Source organism: Telopea speciosissima, chromosome 4 (assembly GCF_018873765.1).
Source record: "Telopea speciosissima isolate NSW1024214 ecotype Mountain lineage chromosome 4, Tspe_v1, whole genome shotgun sequence".
Lineage (NCBI taxonomy): Eukaryota > Viridiplantae > Streptophyta > Magnoliopsida > Proteales > Proteaceae > Telopea > Telopea speciosissima.
The window spans coordinates 68,606,676-68,634,253 of record NC_057919.1 but is presented as its reverse complement, the minus strand read 5'-3'; the positions used below and the strand labels follow the sequence as shown (position 1 = coordinate 68,634,253).

Genomic DNA, 27,578 nt, shown 5'->3' with positions numbered 1-27,578 from the left:
GAGCCGTCCAAATGGCACTAAAGCCATGTATCGCCGCCTGCTGCCGAACTGGATGAGGAGCCAAGTCCCTCCGGTGCAACCCCCCCTCCCCTAAGTCCATCTAAGGGTTGTGTGCATGATCGTGCACCATGCAAGACAGTGCATACATCGTTTTGCAAATGAATTTTACAGGGGTTCTGTAAATCAGTATCGGTTGCACAGGACAACTGATAACGATATCTAATATCAGATTGGTGATACAGTACAAACAGAGGATAAAATTAATAGTTCACGGAATTGATATTATTGAAGGCAAAACTACACAATATGGGCCGATACATATTTTGAAATTGGCTGATACTTGTTCCAATACCGTGATTAAAAATTAGATTTAACATTATATGAAAACGATTTGGAATGCAAATAGTGCAAAGCTAAAATTATTGGGATTGATCTAGATCTATTAGGAATGGGTCAAAATCAACCAAATTAAAACCTCACTTTAGAAATCTTTTTTTTTTTTTTTTGTGATGAAATAACTTTAGAAATCTTGTACAGGTTCAATTGACCGATCTCAAATTTTAAAACACTGAAATAGTCGATTAAATTTGATTGTTTACCTGTGATGCAAACCATCATAAATTTTTGCTTTTCCAAATAGCTTTCGAAGTATGATAATGACATGTGAAGAAATTTAATTAGCTTAAAATTGAATGCATGGAATAAGAATAGTTTACAATCAATACATGGTTAAATGATGTGTAGATAAATTTTCCACTAAATTTAGGTGCTTACCCAACTATCAAATAAATTTACCCAAAAATAATATATCAAACAGTAATTATGGCCCCACTGGAATTTAAGAAAGAGTTCCAACAAGGCTACAGCAAACTAGGTTCAACTGTTCAAGTAAGCAAAGGGAGCTTACCTGCCTTCTTCTTTAAGGCAGCTAACTCGAAGCTGAACTGTAGCAGCAGATTCACAGGATTATTTGAGAAACATGAAATTCAAATATTCTTGCTAGACAAACAAATTTAAACATGGGAGTCTAAAAGCATCCTGAAAGAATATTCACAGATAATTTTATTCACTCTGGACATTATTCAAATTCCATTGATATTCATATGCACACCAGCTTCTAGTCTTGATCATCAACTGCCAGTGGAACAGAATTTGCCTGCAAAAAAAATCAATAAGGGTGAAAGAGTTCTTCCATGTTCAATGATCAAGCATATATCATAGTAAAGTACAACTATAATACTCTTCCAATCCATCTAATTCAATTATTTTTTGCTGCAGTTCACTAATTAATTTCAATGCAGACAAAGAATACAACTGTGCTTGCCATCCCACTCTAAACTCTCATACGGGTTTTACCATCATTTCAACACACCTTTAGTCATTGTTAGTATGTGAAGGAAACAAAGAATGATAAATCCTCACCAGATCCCGGAATTTTAAAATGTAGAACATCTCCAAATAGCGCCGGGTCTCTCGTCTTTCAAGTTTTGACACATACTTCCAGAAGCCATAAACTCCAGCTAATGTCATTAGCCTTTCAGAATATATCTTCCATGTATACCTGCCAAAATTTAAGTTGACATGCTAATTAGGGAAATCACGATTGTATAACACCAATCCCACATAAATAATGTGCAACACTGTTTAACTAACTGAATAGGAAAGACAGACCTTTCATAGATTCGCTTCAGTCCTCCATCAGAGATCTTATCCCAGTAGCTGGGATCTTTCTTGCAACGTTCAAAGAAGTCGGCCAGCTGTTCAGCTGCTTGATCAGGGTGATATGGATCAATGTGGAAGCCTGAGATACCATGTTCAATTATCTCAGCAGGACCTCCATGACAAGTGGCAAATGTTGGAAGGCCACAAGTCATGGCCTCGACAACAGTAAGCCCAAAAGCTTCGTAGAAAGCAGGCTGTATTCAAGCAAAGAGTGGAGTTAAAATAATGTGTGCTTTCTCCGTGCAAAGGGGAGCAATTGAATTAAAAGAAGGCAACCAACACCACTTACCTGAATAAAGGCACCTCTTGTGTCAGCAATATAGCGATAAAGCTCACCATTGCGTGCTGTATTCGTTTGGGCTGATATCCACCGGAACTGGCCATCCAACTTGTACTTCTTTATGAGGCCATGCATCTTCTCAATCTCTTCAATTTCTTCACGGTCACTGGACTTCTTCACATCATTGTAACCAGCAACCACAACCAGGTTTACGAGTTCCCTTAGTCTGGTGTTCTTACCATAGCACTCAACCAACCCTGTAATGTTTTTCACCCGGTCCAGTCTAGCCATGGAAAAGATGATGGGCTTCGATCGATCACTTAATGTACCACTGCAACATATAAATTATCAGATTAACTGCAAATACTAATTAGTAATCGCAATATTAATTGCCATTATCCAGTGTCGGTCACTCCTATGCGGGGTCCTGGGAGGGGTGAGTTTGGAGAAGGTTCTAACCTCTGGCATTTTTTTGCGCAAACCGCAAAGTGGCCGTTCTCAAGACTTGAACCAGGGCATTTGCCCTGGCAGGCTGAACCTTTTACCATTGCTCCAAGCAATGGCCTATAATTGCAACATTATTGTTGTTCAAATATTCTTAGTTCACTTTCAGCCCACAACTATGTAGTTAAATATTAGTGAGATTGATTGGTGGTAACTTGAATACAGCTAATTCTGATAATTGACATTCTTATCAATGAGATTAAGATGCATCAGAGGCAACTTAGATAAATATGGTTCACATGTTACAACCTCTCATTTAAGATTATTATGAAGGAATATCTGCAGCTTTGATTTCAATCCTGATAATATCACAGTATGTGACCCCAAACTGTTCTTAAGGTCTGTGGGACATTGATTGCTCTCTTGATCTAAAGGTTGCAAGAAAGCAAGAGGGGAGATAAGAAATTGCATACACCTCCCTAGGGAGGTAAAAGGACAAAAAAGGAAAGACAATATAAAACAACAAAGATTATAAACCCCTTCCCAAAGTACCCCTATTACATAAACTCTAACACATTCAAGTGCAAATGTTGGTGGTTGTGCTCCATTGAAGTAGAAGAACTCAGCATCACTTTGCTCAAGTGAAAACAAGAAGGGGGCCACTATGTTAAGGTACTTGAAGATTCAAGTCTCCCCTTTCTTGGGGTCAGTTGAAGATTCCAGTACCACCTGGAGATCTCTGTAAAGCCACTCAGAATATGACTGTCAAGGGATGTAACTTTAAGATTAGCAAGTCTTTTGTATTTATCCTAGATTGAATTGTGTTGAAGAATCTATGGCATGTATTGAAAGAGGGTGGGACTTGCATTTATTTTGATTTTCGATTCACATATACCGTAACCAGTTAAGTGGGTGTTTTATTGAAAAGCAGTATGTGCCCTAGCCAAAGTGGGTGCTTAGGTGGAAGTAGGTGTTGCATCACCTGGACTGTAGTTGCAGTTGAATACGTAGTCAATATTAAACCAATACAAAACCCTGGGTTGGGTATTACTCCATGGATGTAGGCAACTTGCCGAACCACACATATCTTGTGTATTGTTCTTGTATTTGTTTAGAAGTGTTGTGTGTTCTAGGATGGGTGTGCACAAACAGATATGCCTAGCCACATGGTGGTTGTAGCACAGTGTGCATGCGGATAGTGTGTGATTGTTTGTGCAAGTAAGCTCTGTGTCAAACCATTGCGTGTTGGGAATTACAGATCATCAGTTACACCAAGTACAATACACTTGCAAGCTCAAATTTAAAAGAATTTTTTTTACCCTGATTCACCCCCACCTCCCTCTCAGTGTCTATCTGGGAACTACAGTGTTGAAGCCACAGTTCAACAGCACATACGTACAGAAAGATCCAGGAAGAAAATACACAAATAAGATACATGAATGACACACACAAGGTCACCATAAGGAAACTGATAATCTGCAGAAAGGTTTTAAAACATAACCCCAATAAACAAACAGCAAAAAGACTTGACTAGCCCAAACAAAAAATAAGCATCATTTTAATAAGTTTCTTAATATAATTTTGAAACATCAATGTACAAGCACAGCAGAATCATTCTATTAATATTCTTCCAAGCAAGATTTTTGCCAGAGGATAATGAAGATGAATGATCACAAAATGTGTTAAAGGCAATGAAATTAAACATTTCATATTAGAGAAGGTAATATCCAAACACACTCACATGTGCTCATCATTCTGCGCAGGATCATACACAAGTTTTTCAATTGAATCATGTAGGGCATAAAATCTCTTTTCCTTTTCTGAGTATGAAAAGTAAATGCTCATATCTGCCCCAGGAGACACTATATTGAACTTCGGATCAAAAACATCAATGCCATGAACAACTCGATAGAGCCCTGGAAGAGTGAAAGATTTGTGGCTCTCATACTGTCCAACAGTATTCTTGCTGAGAAAAAACAGGATACAAGATAAACCCATCATTAGAGAAGCAGAAACATTGAACCACTGTTGCACTAACATGAGCACCTCCAAATAACAAATGCCATTATACGAGGCAAAATCATAGCAAGGCTAAATCATGCAAAATACATTGTGATGCATCCGGTACCACCATCTTTACAATTTATGGACTGACAAAAATGCAGTCAAAAACCTTAACAAAGAATATTGATGTGTAAAGATATCTTGTTTGAAGTATCAACACAACTAGAATACTAGAATAGGTAAGAAAACATATAAGCATGCATACCAAGGGGAAAGGGAAAGGGGGAAATGATAAGCTTCATTTGAGGTACAATTTTTGGTAGCTGCAGATAAATTCCATATGTTATACAGAAAAACTTATGCAAAGCAGAGACTGAAAACATCATAATGACCAAGCAAAAAGTGCATGATGAGAAGAAGAAGAAACTAAAGCAAACCAGGATATACTCGAATGGCATAGATAGCACAGGACTACAAAAAGATATCTTTAAGTATGCAACCAAAAGGAAAGGAGGAAGAACAAATTGAGTACTGTATTAAATGATTTAAAGAGAAAAAAATTGTGTTGACAGCACACATTCCAAAAGAATAGAATTATGTTGATTGACATAAAAATCAAGTCTCAGGAGAAAGAACATGTATGATCCACAAAAAGCATCTAATTGTGGAATTAGTAAGAATTCATGACATCACTAAATTCATAATGGAATTGGATCCTGTAGAGCTTTCAGAGTGAACTACCTTCCTAACTTCTTGGCTTCTACATCTTAATCTACTGATTGCTTCTCATATTTGCATGGAAGGTCATCATGAATTGGTCTGAGAATACCGTTCAGATGTTTGATGCACACCATTCACCATGAATAACTCACTAGTCAAAATTCCAAGTTAATGGTCACCATAAGAACTAGTCAACTAAACAGTCTTTGCTAGTCTCCTCCTAGTGTACAGCATATCATGAAACAGAGGCTTTGCTGAGCCAATGAGACTGCTGGATCTCTAGCCATATTTTTCAGAAGTTTTGCATGAGCAATGTCACTCAAATATGCAGTGGTGACAAATAAATGCAGTTACTTGGGGATTTGACCTACGGTTTCTGAGGATATTGAAACCCCCACTGAGACTATGCACCTTTAGCACCTAATCGGCATAGAAAGAAACATCAGGGCCAAAATCAGAAGGAATTGCAAGAAAGTTCATGAGGTACAACACTACTACAAATCTCATAATGACGTGGAAAACTATAATAATAAAAAAAAAAAATGTGATCAATTAAAACAACCAAAGACCAGTACTAGATTCAACAATAAGAAGAATAGTCTATTTAAGCCTTAAAATAAGAGGCAATCCAAGATACAATTCGTGGTTTTTAGAATAATAAATTAAGGATAAACAAGAGGTTCACATGGAAAACAAGTAGACGGAATCTCCATTCCAAAAACAAATAGTGAATTCATTTTCAACCATACAAGGGTTACTGGTTACCACAGTAGGAAAAGTCAATTGTATTAAAATATAATTCAGGAGAATATTAGATTACATACATGCATTAGGAAATACAACACCTAAGGACCTCACAAAGTGAGCATGAATTGCATAATTTGAGGATTATTGCTGTTCTTACAGCAGACCACAGTATGCACCAGGGATTTGCATCTCAAAATAATAGTATATGCTAACAGGTAAAACAAATATATCTGCTTGCATGCAAATTCATTTGGATATCAACACACTAATAAATGAACTTATCTATCCAAATAAAAAAATAATAATAAAGAATGGGCTTACGTTCCCGCAATCTCTTGGTATGTACTAGTGATTATAAAATCTGCACTGTTCATGGCAAGTATATCAGCAGTAAATTGGCACGAGAAATGGTACTTGTCATCAAAATTTTTCCAATATATATCTGAATCTGGATATTTTGTTTTCTCCAGTGCATGTGCAATTGTACACTGCACATAAACAATTCAAAGTAAAATTTGGTTCTCAATAGATAGCAATGGTATTGCAGAAACACTGAGTCAAGTAATGATAAAAGACCTGTGTGACTCCGAGCTTATAAGCCAATAATGAAGCAACAAGATTCCCATCACTATAATTGCCAATGATCAGATCTGGAACACCCTGTAACTCAGCAGCAATTTCACTTGATGCATCCTAATCACAGCATAAAACAGTTAGAGAAATCCCATAAACAAGAAGGCAAGCACACACACACACACACACACCCATACCACAGATGCATGCATGATGTGCACAGATACACACACAAACTGTACTTCCGCAAACAAAATATTTACTTCATTTCATTAAGTTTATGGTTTTCTTTTCTGTTGCTTCATTTTATGGGAAAATAACAAACTTAATTAATTTTTGGTCTAAACAGGGTATATCCTCCTAAGTTACTAGTATCTTAAAATTGATATGAAACACAAAATTTCAGTATGGTAGGAATCAAAAAAGTTAACGAATTGCCATTTTATCTCTGAAACCAAACAACAGATGTCTCTTCAATGTGGGGACAACAGACATCTCTCCCCGTGTTCCTTAACATTTTGTTTCTAATATTTGTGTCAAAGAACATGTCTATATCAGCACCAGTGAATCTAACTTCGCATACCCATCTATAGTCCAATAATGCAATTGTGGTTTTGCCAAACTAATTTTTCTAACTTCTCTAAGCGGACACATCACAGAAATCTCCCCAAAGGTCAAGATGATCCCAGTGGGTGGGTTACTAACACATTACTCTATACAGGGAGAAGCAAAAGTCTGAGCTGAGAAGCAGGGATATCCAAAGATAAATAACTTAAAGAGCAAATTACAGGTGGTAAAAGAAGAATAAGAAGCAGAAGAAGGTGATAAGCAACGAAAGCAGGAAACACAAAGCGAGAAGCAATAGCTTTTGAAATACTTAGGCGCAATGTGGGAATATTCCTGGCACAGTTCCTAATTTTACTAGTGTTCCTAGTAATAGAGTATCCTGCTACCAAGAAGAATGGGAAATTCAGGAACTGTGCTTGGGAATCTTACCAAATAATGCCTTTTCTTTCAACCACTATTAAAAATTTGCAACAATTTTCTTTATATGCAAATAAATATTTATTAATAACAGAAATAAAATAGTGAAGCAGTAGACCTCCACATAGAGGGCAAAGAATAATAATCAATCATAACCACTCCTAGCAACAAAGTGATAGGAAGGTAATCTCTTGAGTTTCTCAATACCCTCTGCCAAGGCCAACATGTTAAAAGATAAATCTACTTTTTGACTTCGTATTTCCTATTGCTTTAGAAGTATGTTAAAGGTTTTGTACTTTCATTAAGTATCTTCAATATGATCCAAAATTTCTAGAAGTTTCAGCCCATTTCAGCAAACCATAAACTGTGGTTCACAAACAAAAAACTTGGAAAGGGAGGAAACCATCCAACAAAAGCTGTTCCTTATGAATAATTACCAAATGTTAGGGAAGGAATAGCTCAGGATGCCATTGTCAAATAGATTTTACCTCTGTAAACTTTTCCAGGTATGGCCATACATCGAACCTTGATATCCATTTACGAAGAATTCCTTTCTCACTTCTAAATGGCACCCGCAGAATGTGTGTATATTCTGTCCCACTAATTCTCTCAAGGCGTTGGTTGCATGTCGTTCCTTTTGCATCAGGTATTAGTCGGGTAACCTTGCACCAAACATTAGTAAAAGTATTACATAGAAAACTACGAAGATAACCTATGTGAAACAAAGTAGAGCATACTGATATAAATTCTACCTTGTGAGAAGCAAAGAAAATGCACATACCACAAGAATTCTAGGAGTAACATTCAACCCTTGCTTCTTTATTTTCAAAACCATTTCATTCTCCAAGGCACGCACTTGATCCAGTATATAAACAATCTGTGCAACAATTAAAAGATCTGAGGAGAATGCTATTCCGATATTCATGAACTTCACAATGACAATGTCAATATAATACACATACCTGGAGATTAAGGCTGTCTTTACTATGCATTCTTGGAATAGATTCTGGGTTTAGAATGCATTCTGAAACGAGAAATTAGAGAAAATTCGGGTTTCAGATGTGTTCCAGACCCAGAATCTATTCCAAAAATGCATACCAAACAGAGCCTATATATCAAATATTTAACATTAAAAAGAAATACATTACAGTGTATGAACCAAAAGAAAAAACAGAAAGAGGTAAAAGGAAATCCAACTTTGTATTCTATATATTGTCCATAAACACAGCCATTGATGACAATACCTGCCCACCAGTGTCAGGTAAACCCAAGACATTTGCTTGGCCAAAGTATCCATGCGGGGATAGAATGACAACATTGAACACCATAGGAATCCTCCCAAGGAAGGTCTCCAAAACAGATGGATCAGGAGCTTGAAGAATGTCAGAGAGTAGACGTACAGTCTCTGAAACTCGATCCGCATTATCACCCCAACCTCTTTCAAAACCTATTTCCTGGAATCTGCTTACAAGGGGATGAACCGTAAATGAGAAACTTTAAGCAAATGAATTGTGCATCACATAAGCGATAAAAACCTTTAAAACAATTGAAAGTGGATACACCGTTAAGGAATAAAGAGGCAGAGCATACAAACATGAATTAAGCAGCTTACCTATGCTCAAAATCAGAATAAGGTGTCTCTGGCGGGAGCTTTGAAAGATACTCCTCTGCCTTCCCCAAGGCAGACTGGAGCCTGGATACGCTAGTAATGCGATCATTCAGCATCATTGCCTGCACACCATATTAACCAAATCACACTATTCAGCTCTAAGGTTTAACAGCATTAACAGCAAAGAATGCTCTTCAGCAGAATTTGCTTTTCTTTCATAGTTGCTTTATCTTTTTCCCTTGCCATTGCCCTCTATATATTCTGGTTGGGAGTTGGGACCTGCTAAGCTAAAAAAAAACTGGGCAGGAAGTTGGGTGTAGCAATCTGGAAGTTCAATTAGAAGAAAAGGCAGAGAATTCGATAAAGAAATATAAGTAATAAAGTATTAGAGCATAGCATGGTGTACAGGTTGGTGAAATCATGAGAAACAGAGTGCAAAAAGAGGGGAGAAATGGCGACGGCAGACTAACCTGTCCCTTATATTTGTGAGCTCTGAGAAAGTCCACCAAAGGCTCCAAACAGTCTTTGTTCCGAAACATATTCGAAGAGAGGTGACGGTTGAGGAATTGAACACCGTTGCCAATGGACGATGACTGATTAGGGCGAGGGAACGATGTGTTGAAGGGTTCCAAATCAAGTTCAAGCACGAAAGGTTCATTGTGTCTGAAACAAAATGTTAAACGTCAAGATTTCGTCAGAAGAAATAATTAGGGCATCCCCAGTAAGAGGCAGTGATAAAAATGAGTGAGAAGAGGAGAACAAGTACTCACTCGCCATCGACGAGTTCCTCCTTGAAGCGAAGATACTCAGAAACGCTCAATTGTTCTACATTGAGCTCATCACAGTTAACACGAACGAATTCCCAAACGCCAGGCCTTGGACGAACCGCTATAGCGACAAACGGCGGAAGAATTATAGCTTCCTAAAAGCAAATACCATGTAGATCAGGAAAAAAAAAAAGTAGAAATAACAGAAGCCAAGTGATGCGGTTGTGCAAGATCAGAAGTGCAAAACTGTAGAGTGAACCTGCGCGGACTTTAGGACTTCAATGAAGGGGCTCTCAGTAAGCTTCTGATTTCCTTTATCTTCTCCGACAACGTTGGCCAACTCATCAAAGATGCGATGCGGTTGCAGAATCCCTTTCCCCTGGGCGACGTACCTTTCCAACAAAAATATATCACATTAAGAAGAAATGAACCAAACAAAACCAAAAAGATAGAGAGAGAGAGAAGAGAGAGAGAAGGAAGAATAAAGGAAGGGAAACCATGAAATGAAACTCAAAAACACCCTAGCTTCAGAAGATCGAAAAGAAAGCGAGAAGAACCTGGAAAGGAGAGAAACAAGTTCGTTACGGTGAGTAGAGAGGGTATCTTCGACCCTCTCTCGGAAGGTTGGCAGTCGTTGAAGTTTAGGATTCGCCATGATCTTGCACTTTCTCTTCACCAGAAGTGGTAACTAGTAACCAATAACAAACCAAACAAAAAACCAGAGGTGATGGTAGTGGATCAAATTAAAGAACAAGATGGCATGTGTAGATCACAGAAGGAGAGGATGAAAGTTCGCTCATCAATGGTGGATCATGATTCTCGATCCTCGATTCTCGATTCTAGGAGACTAAACAAGGGTCAAGGCTGAATGAATTTAATCTATGTTTATCCAAAACTAAATAATTTTATTTCCATAAAACCGACATTAATGTCTGTGTGCAGCGAGTGGGATTACTCTGCTCTAATCTTTCTCTCTCTCTCCGAGGGGGTGTTGATGGTGACAAAGCCACAAAGATGATTGGTCAGTAACTCCATTAGTATGCAACGAATGGTAGATCAGTCACTTTCCAAAACGTGTCGTTGAGTCTATCGACCATAAACGTAAATGGAATTCGGTTCTCCTCCACCAATCCAACAAAATGAGGGGTGTTTATGTCATTTCATTGTCAACCCTCTCTTTTGACTGGACTGATCTTCCAGCTCCCGCCACGGCTGGAGTTGAGTCGGTCCGCATAAATGATTACTAGTCACGTCACAGGAAAGACTCCTGTGCAGCACTCTGCCCGCTGCATGCGCAGTATCAGATACAACAAGGTGTGCAAAGACTATCTTACCCCTTGCCCGAAGCCTAGTCACGTCACACCACGCTACATCACTTGTAGAATTCTGAATTGCATAACGTTAGCTGTTGGCCATTGCCAGTTTTGATTTTTGAAAGGTAATTATGACTTTCTGTCTTTATATTTGGCACGGCTTTACATTATCAAAAAAAAAAAAAAAAGCACGGCTTTATATGCCATATCATTGGGTCCCATTTTTTGAACGGTCCAGTGGACTAGGGGGGAATGTTCTGAACCCTCCATGGGTCGTGGGTTTCACACTCCAGAGGTGGGTCCCATTACATGGATGAACCAGATCATAGGAGGTAGCTGATCCCTCCTCCAAGTCTCCAACAAAGAGATGGGGTTCTTAAACCTAAAAATCGCCAAGAAGTCCGTGACGAAATTTCCTTCAAGATAAATATTGGCTCAAATCTGTACGGGGTAGGGTCCGAGCCCGTCGGGAGTTCGATCGGTTTCAACCCAACCTAGTCCGACCCTTTTAATTTGTAAACTTTGCTTTGGGCTTGGACCTGTTTGATTTATTGGCTCAAATCTATTTATGACATTAATTTTTTATTGGACTGGGCTTTAAGTATTGAATATATTTTTATGATATTTTTTTAGTTTAGATTTATATCATGGGACATGGGCCAACATGAATTGCACTATTTCAGCCAATTTTATTTGAGTCTTAATGACTTTGGCACGCTTGCACATCTCAACCTACAGTCTCAAGACCGGAAAAAAAAGAGGTATAAACAACTGTATATTCTTGTTTGTCACAATTTCAGTCCCGTGACCGTTGTTGAATGCGCGAGCATGCCAGAGTCATGGGGACTCAAGAAATGTGGTTTGACCATAAATGCCGATCTAGCCTCTCTAAATGAATGTGAATCACCCTATTGGCTTGATTACTCCAAGGACTTTCAATTGATACAGGTTAACAATAAGACAATAAGAGGAAATGAAGAAAATGATACATAAAGATGATCCATGGATGGGATGATTACACTATAGGAACTAAGAACTAAAACTAAATTAACTTACTCCTGCTCCTTAAAAAAGATGAATGATTCAAGTTGTTGATTGGACGAAAGGTCTTTCTCTCTTCTCAAAATCTCTTATTTATACTTGAATGGTTCCATAATTGATTAAACCCCATGTTCCCACCAATGGTTGTAACCTCCACTCTTAACTAATCATGGCCGTCGGTATTAAGATTTCAAAGACCGACTATAACCGTTCCTGTCATTACAAAACAACCACCTTATCTAGACCCAATTAAACCGTCCAATTTATTTCAAATTTCTCGACTTCGCTCGAGTGAACCATCCATTATGCCTGCTCTTAGCTTATGTTGCTCTTGTCCAGTTTCATTAGCCCTGTCTTTTGACCGAAATAGGATACAAACAATTCTCTTTGGTAACTTCCCCTTGTATGTCATTTCATGTATGTCCATACACACCTCATAGTCTTCGACCACCTTCTTGATGATGTTCAGATTTTTCTTGCTTTTTATTTTTTCTACATGGTGGCGCTGATCCGATAGGATTGAAACTTAACACATGAGTAGACGAATCTTGGAGTTTACTTGTACATAAAATTTCAGTCAAGTTTGACGCCAAGTGGTACATAGATCAACTGGAAAACACCAACACCAAGTATTTAAGAGGTCATTAGTTCAATTCTCCTTGAGACCTATCAACACCAAGTATGTTGCTCTGTTTGCTTATAGTGTAGTCAATCTTTTCCATCACCTTCCAAAGTAGGGGTACACGTGGATGAGGCAAATAACAGGGCAGAAGGGTACCCATTGCCAGCCCGAATTACTGCAAAGCCTTAGAGGCCCAGGCCCCCAGGCCCAGTCATGGACCTGGGCCACAGACTGACTTTCTGCTCCAAAGTTTAAGTGAGACCAGGCCTGGCATAAAGTCCCTATACCATATACTAGGCCTGACCCAGAGCCAGCCCACCAAATAGCTACCAGTCCAGTAAATAGGCATCTTCAGAAAAAAAAAAACAAAAACAAAAGAGAATATAATATTTAGATCGTCCATAGGTTATTGTTATATGTTTTTCTAAGGGGTAAATTACACGGGTTTTCAAACGAAACTCAAATCACCCTTTGGTTTTTTAAAATATGCAAATCACGCTCTGTATTAGACCCCAATATAACAAATTAGTCCTTACCGTTAGTTTTGTGCTGTTAAGTGATGATGTTAGCCAGTTAAATAAATTTAAACCTCTAAACTACCCTTGAAGATGAAAGAAGAATAGTATTATAAATTTAATTCTAATGTTTTAGTACAATGGTAAAATAGTCCTTTCACATCAATAATTAACAGTTGACTAACACTGTTACTATAGAGGGGAACAGATGAGTATTTTCAAAAATCAAGAAGTGATTTGAGTTTGTTTGAAAACCAAGGGGTGACATGTAATTTACCCTTTTCTAAGTTTCTTTGCAGCAGGACATCCACTCTTGCCCCAAAAGAGAGAGAGGCATGCATGATGAGCAAGGACATGTTTGATGCTTTCGTCAATGGCTATTACGTAAGGTGGGTACGAACAACACATGACTCTCATGATCAAAGATTCAAAAAGACAGAACAGGTTCACTTCCTAAATAATTAAGTAGGATTGAAACGAATTTAAATTCTTTTCAATTCTTTCATCTTGGCTAGTCTTGCAGTTCGGGCCTAAGAACTCGACACGTGAAAGATGTTTCATCCAATGGAGCCCCGGCCACTTGATTCTTACATTGAGTTGAAATATTATTGCATTAGTTTTGTGTTTTGTTCGGTTTCCAATAGAGATTGAAATGGCACGTCAAGTGGATCTTGTGAAGATAGGGAAAGAAGCATTCCAAGATTTAAAAAGTAGAAAGGCACGTCAAGCCAATCTGGAGAAGATCGTGAGAGAAGCTTTCCAAGTCCTGGACGAGCAAGTTGGCCGGAAAGGGAAGAATCTCCGACCCCAAGCCGGTAATCGTGCTCCGGCAGTTCTTATCATTCTGCAGGAGAAAGTTATAGATAACGGGAAGGCAGCCTATCAGTACAGAGGGCTACAGATTTAGGACTTCCCTCACAAGGACGCACAGCGCAAGCCTAATTAGTAACTAATAAGATGGTGTGGTCTATTTCTGGTCCATGATTATTGAATTTATGTATCCTTTGGCCATGAGTTTTTACGTTATCAAAAAAAAATGTTTTTTGTTTTTAAAATAAAACTGATACATGCATGGGTTTGCATTAGGGGTGTCAACTGGTCCGGTTTTGGGCTATCAATCTAGTTCTTTAACGGTTCCGGTGCTAAGGTATCAAGACCAGATCCGAACCAATAAGTTCACCGATTCCAAATCTGAGACCCATGACCATTAACTAATGTGTGGTCCGGTTCTGATTCCTAATCGGGTCCAAACATGCCCTTGTTGAATAGTCAAATGTAAAGCATTCTTCCCATTGGAATGAGAAATCTCAAGCAAACTAGAATCTTTCAAAAGCAATTCCTTAACTACTGGTGTGTGTCCTCTATGTGCAACAGATATGAGAGGGGTAGAATACTAGAATTTGAAGGGCCACGTGTCCTACTTAGTCTTGGGTCATGTTCTATTAGCAATTGAACAACAACGTACTGTATAATAAAAGTCACTTTAACTGTATGTTAAAATAGCAAAGATCATATTTTAACATTTTAAAACCAAAAAAATGATGCAAGACAAGCTCAAGTGTATGCATTTCTTTCGGTTCTAATGGTTCCGGGGATCAGACCAGATTCGGACCAATAATATATCACTACAACTAGATCCGGACCAATAAGCTATTGGGTGGGTCAGTTCCGATTCCTAATGGGATGGTTTTAGTCCAATTACTGGTTCCGGTCCAAAATTGACACCCTTAGTTTGCATGCCACATATGAGCCTTATTGTGTGTGAGTAGTTATATAGTTATCATATTGAGTTCGGTTTTGTGTTAGTGTTGTATATTAGCTTTTCTCATAATCACATGTGACATAATACAAACTTGGGGCAAGATGAGAGAGAGAGAGAGAGAGAGAGAGAGGAAATTTTATTTATTTACTTCTTATTACTATGACATAATACAAACTATGGTTTATTTATTTACTTATTATTATTACGACATAATACAAACTATGGTATACAAGAGAGGGGCATACATAAACGGATCTTAAGAGTACAAGAAAGTCTACTAATAAAGAGGCTTATTACGAGGAAGCATTTTGGCACGGTGCTCAACAACCAAAGCTCCACCAAACATTTGGGCTGCCTGGTTAGCATCAATTGGTTCAGATATTCTTGGGGGAATTTTCACAGCGGCTGGAAACTGAGGGTGAGTAACATGAAGTGGTTGGTGTTGGTAAGGAGGCCTCACGACCCTCAGCTTGCGCGCAAACTCGTCCAATAAAGCGATGTCTTCCTTCCCAACCCAACCACGATATTCTCCCGGAGGTGCCATCCCTAAAAATAAACTATAAACCAGAGTTTTATTAACTTGCTTGGCCACGGCAAAGCTGGAGAGGCTTCATCCCTTTATATACTAAATCGTCTCCCTCATAGACCCAATACCAAACACAAAAGGAAAAGGTGAAGAGCTGCTTAATTATTGGTTTGCTTTCGGTGGTCAGCAATTCTATAAGAGAGATTCTATGTATATTCTTCTATATCTTTGGAGAGGTTTATAAGTCTCCTTGAATCATTCATTCAAGCGGGAATAGATCCTTGTGTCAGTTATCGTTATCGTTATCGAATAGTTGTAATGAGTCTATATTCTTGGAACCACAACTTTTTATGATGTAGATAGTTGCCAATTTATCTTTTATTCCCTTCCTTACCTTAAAGGTTGGAATAGAACCCAAATCTAGATTGGTGTCATCAGAGAAAGAACAAGAATTTTCCTCAGCAAATCTTGATCAAACTCAAGGCTGGGTCCGGAGGTGTTGGGGGTACGATGTCTTGTATTCCATTGCTTGATTTGTGGGTTGATTTCAAAAGACTGTTAAGAGACCATATAGGTCTAGAGGAAATTTTTTTAAGGACTATATGAGTATTTTGATAAAATTCATGTATAGGATTTCACTATAAATATGTAGCGAGGGTTCTTTCTATGTAACAAAATCTGAGTGATGTAAGCACGAGTGGCTGTAACCTATTCTCTTTATCTGTAACAAAATCTGAGAGGTGTGAGGATAAACGATTGTAACTTATTTTCTATTGATAGTAAAATATATCTCATCTCACGATGAACATAGACAATCTTATCGAACCACATAAATCCTTGAGATTATTTATATGATTACTGTTTCGATTGCTCTTTTTTTTTTCCGCATCGTTTTAAGAATATTCGTTTTCAGCAGGAGGTTCTAGTGTTTGAGATTTGGATAAGACCTCCCAGTGGTCATTTGTTGTGGATACCCACTGCTTGCATGTGTCACTGAGATACAAGGCTATTATTGGAGGGACAATAGCTTTTGGCACTCAATTCCCACCATTAAATACATTAGTCCCACTGCTTTAGTCCTTTACAATGTAGGGCCAACAGAATTGGGTGATTGGATCAATCATACTCAAGTTACAACCGTTGTACGTAGTAATATATTTTACATCAATTTGGATCGTCTATGGCGCAGTTGTCCGTCCTATCTATGCTGCGCGGGCACAGGGCTGCATGTAAAGATCACCTTACCCCTGTCTGAGTATCTTGCCCAAGTAGGGGTAAGGCGGTTTTTGCACGTGGCCCTATGTCTATGCAGCACAGGCAGGACGGGCAGCTACGCCATAGACGATCTGGATCCATTTCACATACCATTTAAGGAGCATGGTTCAAGTTTTTGTATGCCTCATCCCTCATAGATGGAATCCAAGCATGGTTCTAAGTATCCGTATCATATCGCCTAATATATACTAGTTTCACTAGTCACCGATACCGTGCCATTACTTTATTTGTAGCACGGTACGGACAAGGGGTAAATGGTTAGAAAACTCATTTTATAAGGAGATTCAGGGATAATTTTGTCTGATACAGCCGATCCAGACTGATACCGTATTGATATCATATCGATTTTACAGGTTACCAATACCCGTTTCGATATCGTACACTAAAACCATGAATCCAAGAGAGTTTTCCGTGAGTCATGATGAAAGAATTCCTTCACTGATAATCATATCATTGAAGTCATTTCTTTGTACAGTTGCTTATAAGGACATTCAGTGATGTAGAATGTACAATTCAGATGGAAAGCTTATAGAAAATAAAGTCTGTAGCAAAGATTCTAAACACGGAACCAGAGATTGAATCGGTTCCCATTTGGAATCAATCTTAGAATCGGTTTCTCAAATCTGAAATTCAATTATCTGATCCTCAAAAACCTTAGAATCGACCCCTCAAATCTGAAATTCAACTATCTGATCCTCAAAACCCTAGAATCGACCACTCTAGAATGACCAAAATCACGATTGATTCAATTAATCCAATTTTGATTTTTAAAACTTTTGTCCTAATTCCTCATATTGGTACACATATCTTGTATATATACAACTCTCAAGTGCTATCAATTGTAAATTATCCTTAATTTTCAAAACAAACGCACATACTTTGGACTTTTATCCCCTCAAGTACAGTACACTTGCACTATCAAGTGTATCAAAAAGGTATATTTAACGGTACACATGCACTTAGGGGAGTGTTTTAAATAAAAGTACTTTAAGGTGCACCGTCAGATGTACCTTTTTGGTACACTTGAGGTATACTATACTTGAGGAGATAAAAATTCTCATACTTAACAATCTCAAGTTATCAATCGGTATGAACCTTATGATACATTCTAGCCGCAAATGGTGCATGTGTTGGCTTGACTATAATCTTAATAGTCAATAACATTGTCAAATATTCTTATCAGATGATTGGTCATGTGGGTCCCATGGTTTCGGTCCCACTCAATTCGTGCTATTCTTGAATGTTGATGTCTTGAACATCTTCTTTGTCTTTTATTTGGTTGGGCTTTGGTCTTGGATCTCCACCTTCAAATTCCGAAAAGAAGCTGGGCTGGGGCATATCGATTTTTATGACATATAAAATATATTTCTCCTTTTAGCAAATATGTTCCTCAATTTTATTTTGTTTCCCCTCTCTTTTAGAAGAACTCAAGTTTTCAGACAACATTTAAAAACTCATTGATTATTTTCAATAAAAAAAGAGAAAGGGATAAGCACATCGTTTGCGTGTGGTAAATTACCAGGTGGCAACAATCAGGGCACAAGATGAGGAATGAGGGTCATTTGATAGAAGGGAAGAGAGAGATAGACACAACGGGCACTAGTCTGCGATATGCGGGCAGTGTGTCCAGCCTTTTTCCAAAAAAATGTCATACACCAATTTTACAAAGACATACATGATGAAAAGCTTTTAGGATCGAATTTTCCTCATGCTATATTGAAAGAGAAATTCCTTCATAGATGGCATTAATAGGTAAGATGGGTGTTATAATGGCTTGAGGGGTATTTTGGATCTTCAACTAGTAGGAGAGTAATAATGATCATAGATTCGTGGGTGAGTCCTTCTTAGTGGGAGATGGAAAACTTTCTCCAAGCCTTTACGTATTACATGGAGATTTAATTTTATCAATTCTATTACCGAATTTTTTTTATTTTTTTTTATCAATTCCATATCTATGTAATGATAGCTTACTCGACTCCAATTTTTTTTGTGATTTTAAGCACATCAAATTCTAGGAAACCATGAAATCGGGCTAAAACAAAGTATTATAAGATATAAAGAAATGGGAAAACGAATTCTGTCCGGGAATGTGGCCTACACTACACTCCCATGAGTTTATCTCTCTCCTCCCCATATGAAAAGACACCTCTGCCCCCTTGTTTAGAGGAGGAGAGATTTAGACACATGGGAGTATTTGCATAGGCCATACTCCTAGATAGACAACCATTTCCCATAAAAAATATAGAGAGAGGTATTGTGTACTAGAATCATATATGCTGGCATTTTATTGATTGTCGGATCCCTTCTTTGCATCTCATCATCGTATTTATAATAACAAAATGGGAGAGTGCAGGGGCCACGCCCATGCGGCAGCCAATGAGAACGTGTGTTGATATCTCAAGGGGTAGGATTTCCACCTTTCATGGGGGTGGGGGCCATCATTTCACCCCCACTATGTTTGCTTATAGGGTCTTTCCATCATATACCCCCAAAAAAAAAAAAAAATTTAAATCTTTTCCACAACCTTTCAGGGTGGATTAGGCAATTTACCAAATAAAAGGGTACCCATTGCCAGCCCGAATTACTGAAAAAGCCTTGGAGGCCCAATGCTCAGTCAGACCCATAGGACCGGCTTGGATCTGGGCCACAACCTGAATATCTGTTTCAAAGTCTAGGTGAGACCGGGCCTGTGTCCCAATACCATATACTAGGCCTGACCCAGAGCCAGCCCACCAAATTGCTACCACTAAATAGAATATGGAATATTTAGATCGAGCTACCTATACCAGTTTGCTCTTTAATTATAAATTCAAGAACTTGGCAAGATGAGAGAGAGTTAAACTTTATTTATTTACTTCTTATTGTAATACACACTATGGCATACAAGAGAGAGAGAGTGGGGGGGGGGGGGGGGGCATATAATAAAGATCTTAAAAGTACAAGAAGCCAAGAAGGTCTACTAATAAAGAGGCTGATTACGAGGAAGCATTTTGACACGGTGCTCAACAACCACAGCTCCACCAAACATTTGGGCTGCCTGGTTAGCATCAATGGGTTCAGATGTTCTAGGTGGATTTTTCACTGCAGCTGGAAACTGAGGATGAGTAACATGAAGTGGTTGGTGAGGAGGCCTCACCGCCCTCACCTTGCGCGCAAACTCGTCCAGTAAAGCGATTTCTTCCTTCCCAACCCAACCACGATATTCTCCTGAAGGTGCCATCCCTAAAAACAAACTACATATAAACCAGAGTTTTACTAACTTGCTTGGCCACGGCAAAGCTGGAGAGGTTTCATCCCTTTATATACTAAATCGTCTCCCTCAGAGACCCAATACCAAACACATCAAAGGAAAAGGTGAAAAGCTGCTTAATTATTGGGCTTGCTTTCGGTGGTCAATTCTATGTATATTCTTCTGTATCTTTGGAAAGGTTTATGAGTCTTCTTGAAGCATTCAAACGGTATAGATCCTTGTGTCAGTTATCCTTATCGAATAGTTGTAATGAGTCTAGATTCTTGGAACCACCACAACTTCTTTTTATGATGTTAACTAGTTGCCAATTTGTGTTTCATTCCTTTCCCTACCTTGAAGGTTGTAACAGAACCTAAATCCAGATTGGTGTTATTGGTGGGGAGAGAAGAACAAGAATTGTCCTGAAAAAATCTTGATCAAGCACAAGGATGACTGGATGAGGGGCTGGGAGGTTCTGTTGTTTGAGATTTGGATAAGACCTCCAGTCATGGCTTGAAGAATTGGTATCGGATCAGCCCATTCTTATCAATATCGATGGAGACCGATATTCCTTGCCGATCTCGCATCGATGGATCGGTATGGATAAGGGTAAAAAATGCCAAAAAAAAATTAATTTTTTAAAAGAAAACAAGGATAAAACTGTCCGATTCAAACTGGTCCAGATTGGATTCGGCCAAGGCTGATATTGATCCCAACCAATAAAAATCTAAAGCCCTGCTCTCAGTGGTCATTTATTGTGGATAAGGGTATCAAACACGAAACTGGATTATGTCCTTGTACAAGTACTGTCCAAGGCCCTCTCAGGACCATTCACATGGAATCCACTGTGAGATCCACAGGAAGAGTGGATTCATCAAACACTGGTTGCTTGTTTCGCTGAGATTCTTTTTTGGTAAAGGCATGTTTCACTGAGATACAATGCTATTATTGGAGGGACCATATATAGCTTTTGACACTCATTTCCCACCATTTGATACACTAGTTCCATTGCTTTACACTGTAGGGCCAACTGTATTTGCGGTATACGGGTGGTGTGCTTAGTCTTTTCCCTAAAAAAAAATGTCATCATACACCAATTTTACAAAGACATAAATGTTGAAAATCCTTTAGGATCAAGTTTTCCTCATGCTATAGTGAAAGAGGAATTCCTTCATCGGTGGCAATAATGGGTGAGATTGGTGCTATAAAGGCTTGAGTATGAGAGTAATAATGGCCATAGATTCGTGAGTGAGTCATTCCAAGTGGGAGATGGAAAACTTTCTCTAATCCTTAATGTATTACATGGATCCTAGTGACAAAAATTGAAATAAATAAATTTGGATGGACCTGCAACTTGTAGAAGATGGTGATTTACTTTTATCAATTCTGTAATGATAGCTTACTCGACTCCAAACTTTTGTGACTTTAGGTCCATCACATCTTAAGAAACCATGAAATCTGGCAAAACAAAGTATTAGAAGATAGGGAAAAGAATGCTATCTGGTCACATGTATCGCATGATTCCTACGCTTAGACACAAAAGCATGTGAAAGTATCGTGCTGCTCCCATGGAAAGGTGAAAATCCCACTTAAGGCAATATGCTTGTGCGCATGCTCCCATTAGCCAGTGCATGCAGACTCTAGAGGCTAAGGCAGTGATCTCTCTCTCTCTCTCTAAAATATATTAAAAATATAGGGAGAAGCATTGTATAATGAAATATATGCTGGCATCTTACATCGAATACCTTTCTTTGCATCTCTGCATTGTATGTTATAATAATAAAATTACAAGGGAGTAAACAAGGAGAGTAAGATTTTATTTTCCTTTCTTTACCCATTCAAATGTATGGCAAGAGAAGCCTGCACTGTTTGACTATAGGGTAGTCAATCTTTTCCATCACCATCCAATGTAGGGTACCGTGGATGTCAGCCCGAACTACTAAAAATGCCTAAGAGGCCCATGCTCAGCCAGACCCATATAGTTAGGGTCGTGGACTTGGGCCATACCTTGAATATCTGTTCCAAAGTCTAGGTGAGACCGGGCCTGGCATAAGGCCCCTATACCATATACTAGGCGTCTTGGCCTGACCCAGGGCAAGCCCACCTAAGGGTGTCAACAAGCCAGGCTGGGCCAGGCCTGGCCTAAACCCCAGACCAACCCTATGGGTCTCAATCTAAACCCAAGTCCAGTCCGGCCCTGCCAGGGCCTAACACACTTAGAATCAGTTCGAGTGTGGCAGGGTTTTCCCAATCCTGACCTGACTCTGATTGACCTTGATTGGGCTAGGCCAGCCCTAATTGGCCCTGAATAAGTTGGCTCATTGAGTCGTAGAACTAACAAAGCCCAATCACAACCCACTTAACAAAGCCTAGGCTTTATTATATGTAATGTATATATAATATATGGGAGAGAGAACCGAGCATGGCCTAAACCCTAGATCAACCCTAGGGGTCTTAATCTAAACCCAAGTCCAGCCTGGCCCGACCCTGATTGACCTTGATTGGGCCGGGCTAGCCCTGATTGGTCCTGAATATCTTGGCCCATTGAGTCGTGGAACTTACAAAGCCCAATCACAGTCCACTTAACTAAGCCCATGCTTTGTTATATAAAGCATGTATATATATATATATAATACTAAACACAAGGGCGTGCTGCATGCATAATAACTGTTACTTCCCTTGGAAAGATGGAAATGACCAGGGGTGCAACGGTCATTTCACGTGCCCCTGTGTTTGGGTGCAGGGGTGTCGTGCACTGCGTGACCGGGTGGCGTTCTCTTTCCCATATAATACAGGGTTGGGCTGCCCCTACCAGGGTGGAAACCTCATCCCATGCTTGACCCAACCTAGCCCCCGCCGCCAAGGCCAGGAAAACACTAAACCTAGCCCCGACACTATGAACAAGTGCCTAGCGCACTTGGTAGTATGTGGTGTGTGGAAGTCCATTGCTACCAGGAGGTAGGTCCTGAGTTTAACTCTCCAGGTTCACATCTCCCCTCCCCCCCCACCCCCGTATAGAATAGAATAGAGTAGGACCTATCCCCCAAAAAAAAAAAACACAAGCCCGGCCAGCCCTGTCATGACTCAGGGCAAGTTAGGGTGTGCTTAGGCTAGCCGGGTTTTTTTTTACATCCCTAAGCCCACCATATTTTTTTTTTCGATATTTGAGTATTTTGTATTTTCCATAGTTTTGTTAGAAAAGTTTCATATTTTCTCTAGGTTTCCTTAGCTCTTTTTGCTACTAGGCCAAACATGCGAACGGGAAACCTTGTGATGTACCTGTTTAGTGTTTACAAATTTCAGCCTTTTTCTAATCTGCTATGTGGCAACAATCTTCACCAGGCTAGAGATACCCTTGAGATTTGCTAGACTTAGAAAAAGAATAATAAAATAGTAACTTTTTTGATAATCTCACAATCATTTATATAATTACTAACAATCATCATGTAACTAAAACACTTTCTAACATAACAATTAAATTTCTTCACTTTTCAATCTTTTGGGGTTGAATAATAAAATATGACAAGTTCAGTATATTTGAATTATTTTCATTTTTTGATTAAAATAATCAAATTTATTGTCTACCTCGGTGAGAGCCATTATTTCTTCCTGTATAAAATTTTATGGATTTTCAACGTTTAATATCTATGTTCATATGTGGCAACAAAAAAAAAAAAAAAGGGGGAAAAAATGCTATATGATCGCATGTGGCACACAGCTCCTGTGCGTAGACACACAAGTGCAAGAAATGACCATCGTGCTTGCATGGAAAGGCAAAAGTCCTTGAGGGCGTGGCAGTCATTTTACAAGGCCTTGTGTCTAAGCATAGGAGTCATGTGCCACACGCGACCAGGGAAGACGAAGGCAAAGACGCAGACAAAGATGAAGATGAACACAAGTTCATGGTAAGGGACGAGTTTGAGTAAAGTGTTGAAGAAGCCTGAAATAATGCTCTAGCTAGCGATTTTGGTTTGGCATGCTCAGTGTTGTTATAGTGATTCCTCGTGGTTGTTCCCTTCAACCAGCCTTTGCATTAAACGATCGTAACTCTATTCAAACGGTTACACATTTAAATGCTCAACATGCAATTAGCTGTTACACATTTAAATGTTCAACATATAGCTAGTGGTTACACATTTAAATGCTCAACATGCAGCTAGTGGTTATACATTTAAATGTTCAACATATAGCTAGTGGTTACACATTTAAATACTCAACATGCAGCTAGTGGTTATACATTTAAATGTTCAACATATAGCTAGTGGTTACACATTTAAATGCTCAACATGCAGCTAGTAGTTATACATTTAAATGTTCAACATATAGTCAGCGGTTACACATTTAAATGCTCAACATGCAATCAGCAGACACACATGCAAATACTCAACATGCAGCCAACGATTATACATTTAAATGCTCAACATGCAGCCAACGGTTATACATTTAAATGCTCAACATGTAATCAACGGTTGCACATGTAAATACTTAACATGCAGCCAACGATTATACATTTAAATACTCAACATGCAATCAGCGATTACACATTTAAATACTCAACATGCAGCAAGCAGTTATACATTTAAATGCTCAACATACAGCCAGTGATTATACATGTAAATACTCAACATGTAGCCAGCGGTTATACATTTAAATGCTCAACATGCAGCCAGTGGTTATACATTTAAATGCTCAACATTCAGTCAGCGATTACACATGTAAAACATGCAGCCAACAGTTATACATTTAAATACTTAACATCCAGCCAACGATTACACATGTAAATACTCAACATGCAGCCAATGATTATATATTTAAATACTCAACATGCAATCAACGGTTACACATTTAAATGCTCAACATGCAGCCAGTGGTTATACATTTAAATGTTCAACATACAACAAATTATTACACATGTAAATACTCAACATGCAGCCATAAATGTTCAACATGCAGCCAGTGGTTATACATTTAAATGCTCAACATGCAGCGAGTTATTACACATGTAAATACTCAACATGCAGCCAATGGTTATACATTTAAATGCTCAACATGCAGCCAGTGGTTATACATTTAAATGCTCAACATGCAGTCAACGGTTACACATGTAAATACCCATGTAGTTAACAGTTATACATTTAAATGCTCAACATGCAGTCCACGATTATACATTTAAATGCCGAACATGCAGTCAGCAGTTACACATGTAAATGCTCAACATGCAGCCAACGGTTATACATTTAAATGCTGAACATGCAGTCAACGGTTACACATGTAAATACTCAACATGCAGCCAGTAGTTAGACATTTAAATGCTCAACATACAGTCAATGGTTATACATTTATACATTTAAATGCTCAATACGCAGCCAGCGATTACACATATAAATACTCAACATGAGGCTAGCGGTTATACATTTAAATGCTCAACATGCAGTCAATGGTTACACATGTAAATATTCAACATGCAGTCAGCGATTACACATGTAAATACTCAACATGCAGCCAGCGATTACACATGTAAATATTTAACATGCAGTCAACGGTTATACATGTAAATATTCAACATGTAGCCAACGATTATACATTTTAATGCTCAACATGCAACCAGCGGTTACATATGTAAATACTCAACATGCAGTCAGCGGTTATATATTTAAATACATTTAAATGCTCAATATGCAGTCAGCGATTATACATGTAAATACTCAACATGCAGTCAACGGTTATATATTTAAATACATTTAAATGCTCAATATACAACCAACGATTATACATGTAAATACTCAACATGCAGTCAGCGATTATATATTTAAATACATTTAAATACTCAATATACAGCCAGCGATTATACATGTAAATGCTCAATATGCAGTCAGCGGTTATATATTTAAATACATTTAAATACTCAATATACAGCCAGCGATTATACATGCAAATGCTCAATATGCAGCCAACGATTATACATGTAAATACTCAACATGCAGCCCGCGGTTATACATTTAAATGCTCAACATGCAGCCAACGGTTATACATTTAAATGCTCAATATGCAGTCAGCAGTTATACATGTAAATACTCAATATGTAGTCAGCGGTTACACATGTAAATACTCAACATACAGTCAATGATTATACATTTAAATGTTCAACATGCAATCAACGGTTATACATTTAAATACTCGACATGCAGCCAACGGTTACATATGTAAATACTCAACATACAGCCAGTGGTTATACATTTAAATGCTTAACATGCAGCCAGCGATTATATATTTAAATGCTCAACATGCAGCCAGCGGTTATACATTTAAATGCTCAACATGCAGTCAGCGGTTAAATATTTAAATGCTCAACATACAGCCAAAGTTTACACATGTAAATACTCAACATGCAGCCAACGGTTATACATTTAAATGCTCAACATGCAGCCCAATGTTACACATTTAAATACTCAACATTGCAGCCAACGGTTACATATATAAATACCCAACATGCAGCCAACGGTTATACATTTAAATGCTTAACATACAATCAACAATTATACATTTAAATGCTTAACATGCAGCCATCGGTTATATATGTAAATACTCAACATGCAGCCAATAATTACACATGTAAATACTCAACATGCAGTCAGCGGTTATACATTTAAATGCTCAACGTGCAGTCAACGGTTATACATTTAAATGTTCAACATGCAGTTAACGGTTATACATTTAAATGTTCAACATGCAGTCAACGGTTATACATTTAAATGCTCAACATGAAGTCAGTGGTTATACATTTAAATGCACAACATGCAGTCAACGGTTACACATGCAAATACTCAACATGCAGCCAACAATTATACATTTAAATGCTCAACATGTAGCCAGCGATTATACATATAAATACTCAACATGCAGTCAGCAGTTATACATGTTATACATATAAATACTCAACATGCAGCCAACGGTTATACATTTAAATGCTCAACATGCAGTCAGCAGTTATATCTTTAAATGCTCAACATGCAGCCAGCGATTACACATGTAAATACTCAACATGTAGCCAACGGTCATATATTTAAATGCTCAACATGCAGTCAGCGGTTGTACATTTAAATGTTCAATATGCAGTCAGCGGTTCCACATGTAAATACTCATGCAGTCAACAATTATACATTTAAATGCTCAACATGTAGCCAATGGTTATACATTTAAATGCTCAACATGCAGCCAGCGGTTACACATGTAAATACTCAACATGTAACCAACGATTATACATTTAAATGCTCAACATGCAACCAGCGATTATACATTTAAATGTTTAACATGCAGTTAACGATTACACATGTAAATATTCACTATGCAGCCAACGGTTATACATTTAAATGCTCAACATACAATCAATGGTTATACATTTAAATGCTCAATATGCAATTAACGATTGCACCTCCTTCATTTTC

At 38.3% G+C, this 27,578-nt stretch overlaps 1 protein-coding gene across 1 annotated transcript; it reads right to left on the bottom strand.

The window, feature by feature from the left end:
• Nucleotides 1–981: 981 nt before the first annotated feature.
• Nucleotides 982–27,578, bottom strand: LOC122658495 (sucrose synthase 2-like). Its single transcript, XM_043853482.1, has 16 exons — nucleotides 27,562–27,578; nucleotides 10,408–10,569; nucleotides 10,110–10,242; nucleotides 9,854–10,005; nucleotides 9,554–9,746; nucleotides 9,087–9,205; nucleotides 8,719–8,935; nucleotides 8,256–8,351; nucleotides 7,963–8,136; nucleotides 6,494–6,610; nucleotides 6,239–6,405; nucleotides 4,188–4,412; nucleotides 2,012–2,333; nucleotides 1,672–1,916; nucleotides 1,423–1,561; nucleotides 982–1,156 (listed from the first exon to the last, which is right to left on the bottom strand). The coding sequence occupies exons 2-16, from the start codon at nucleotides 10,503–10,505 to the stop codon at nucleotides 1,118–1,120; spliced, it is 2,436 nt and encodes an 811-aa protein (XP_043709417.1). The 5' UTR covers nucleotides 10,506–10,569; nucleotides 27,562–27,578; the 3' UTR covers nucleotides 982–1,117.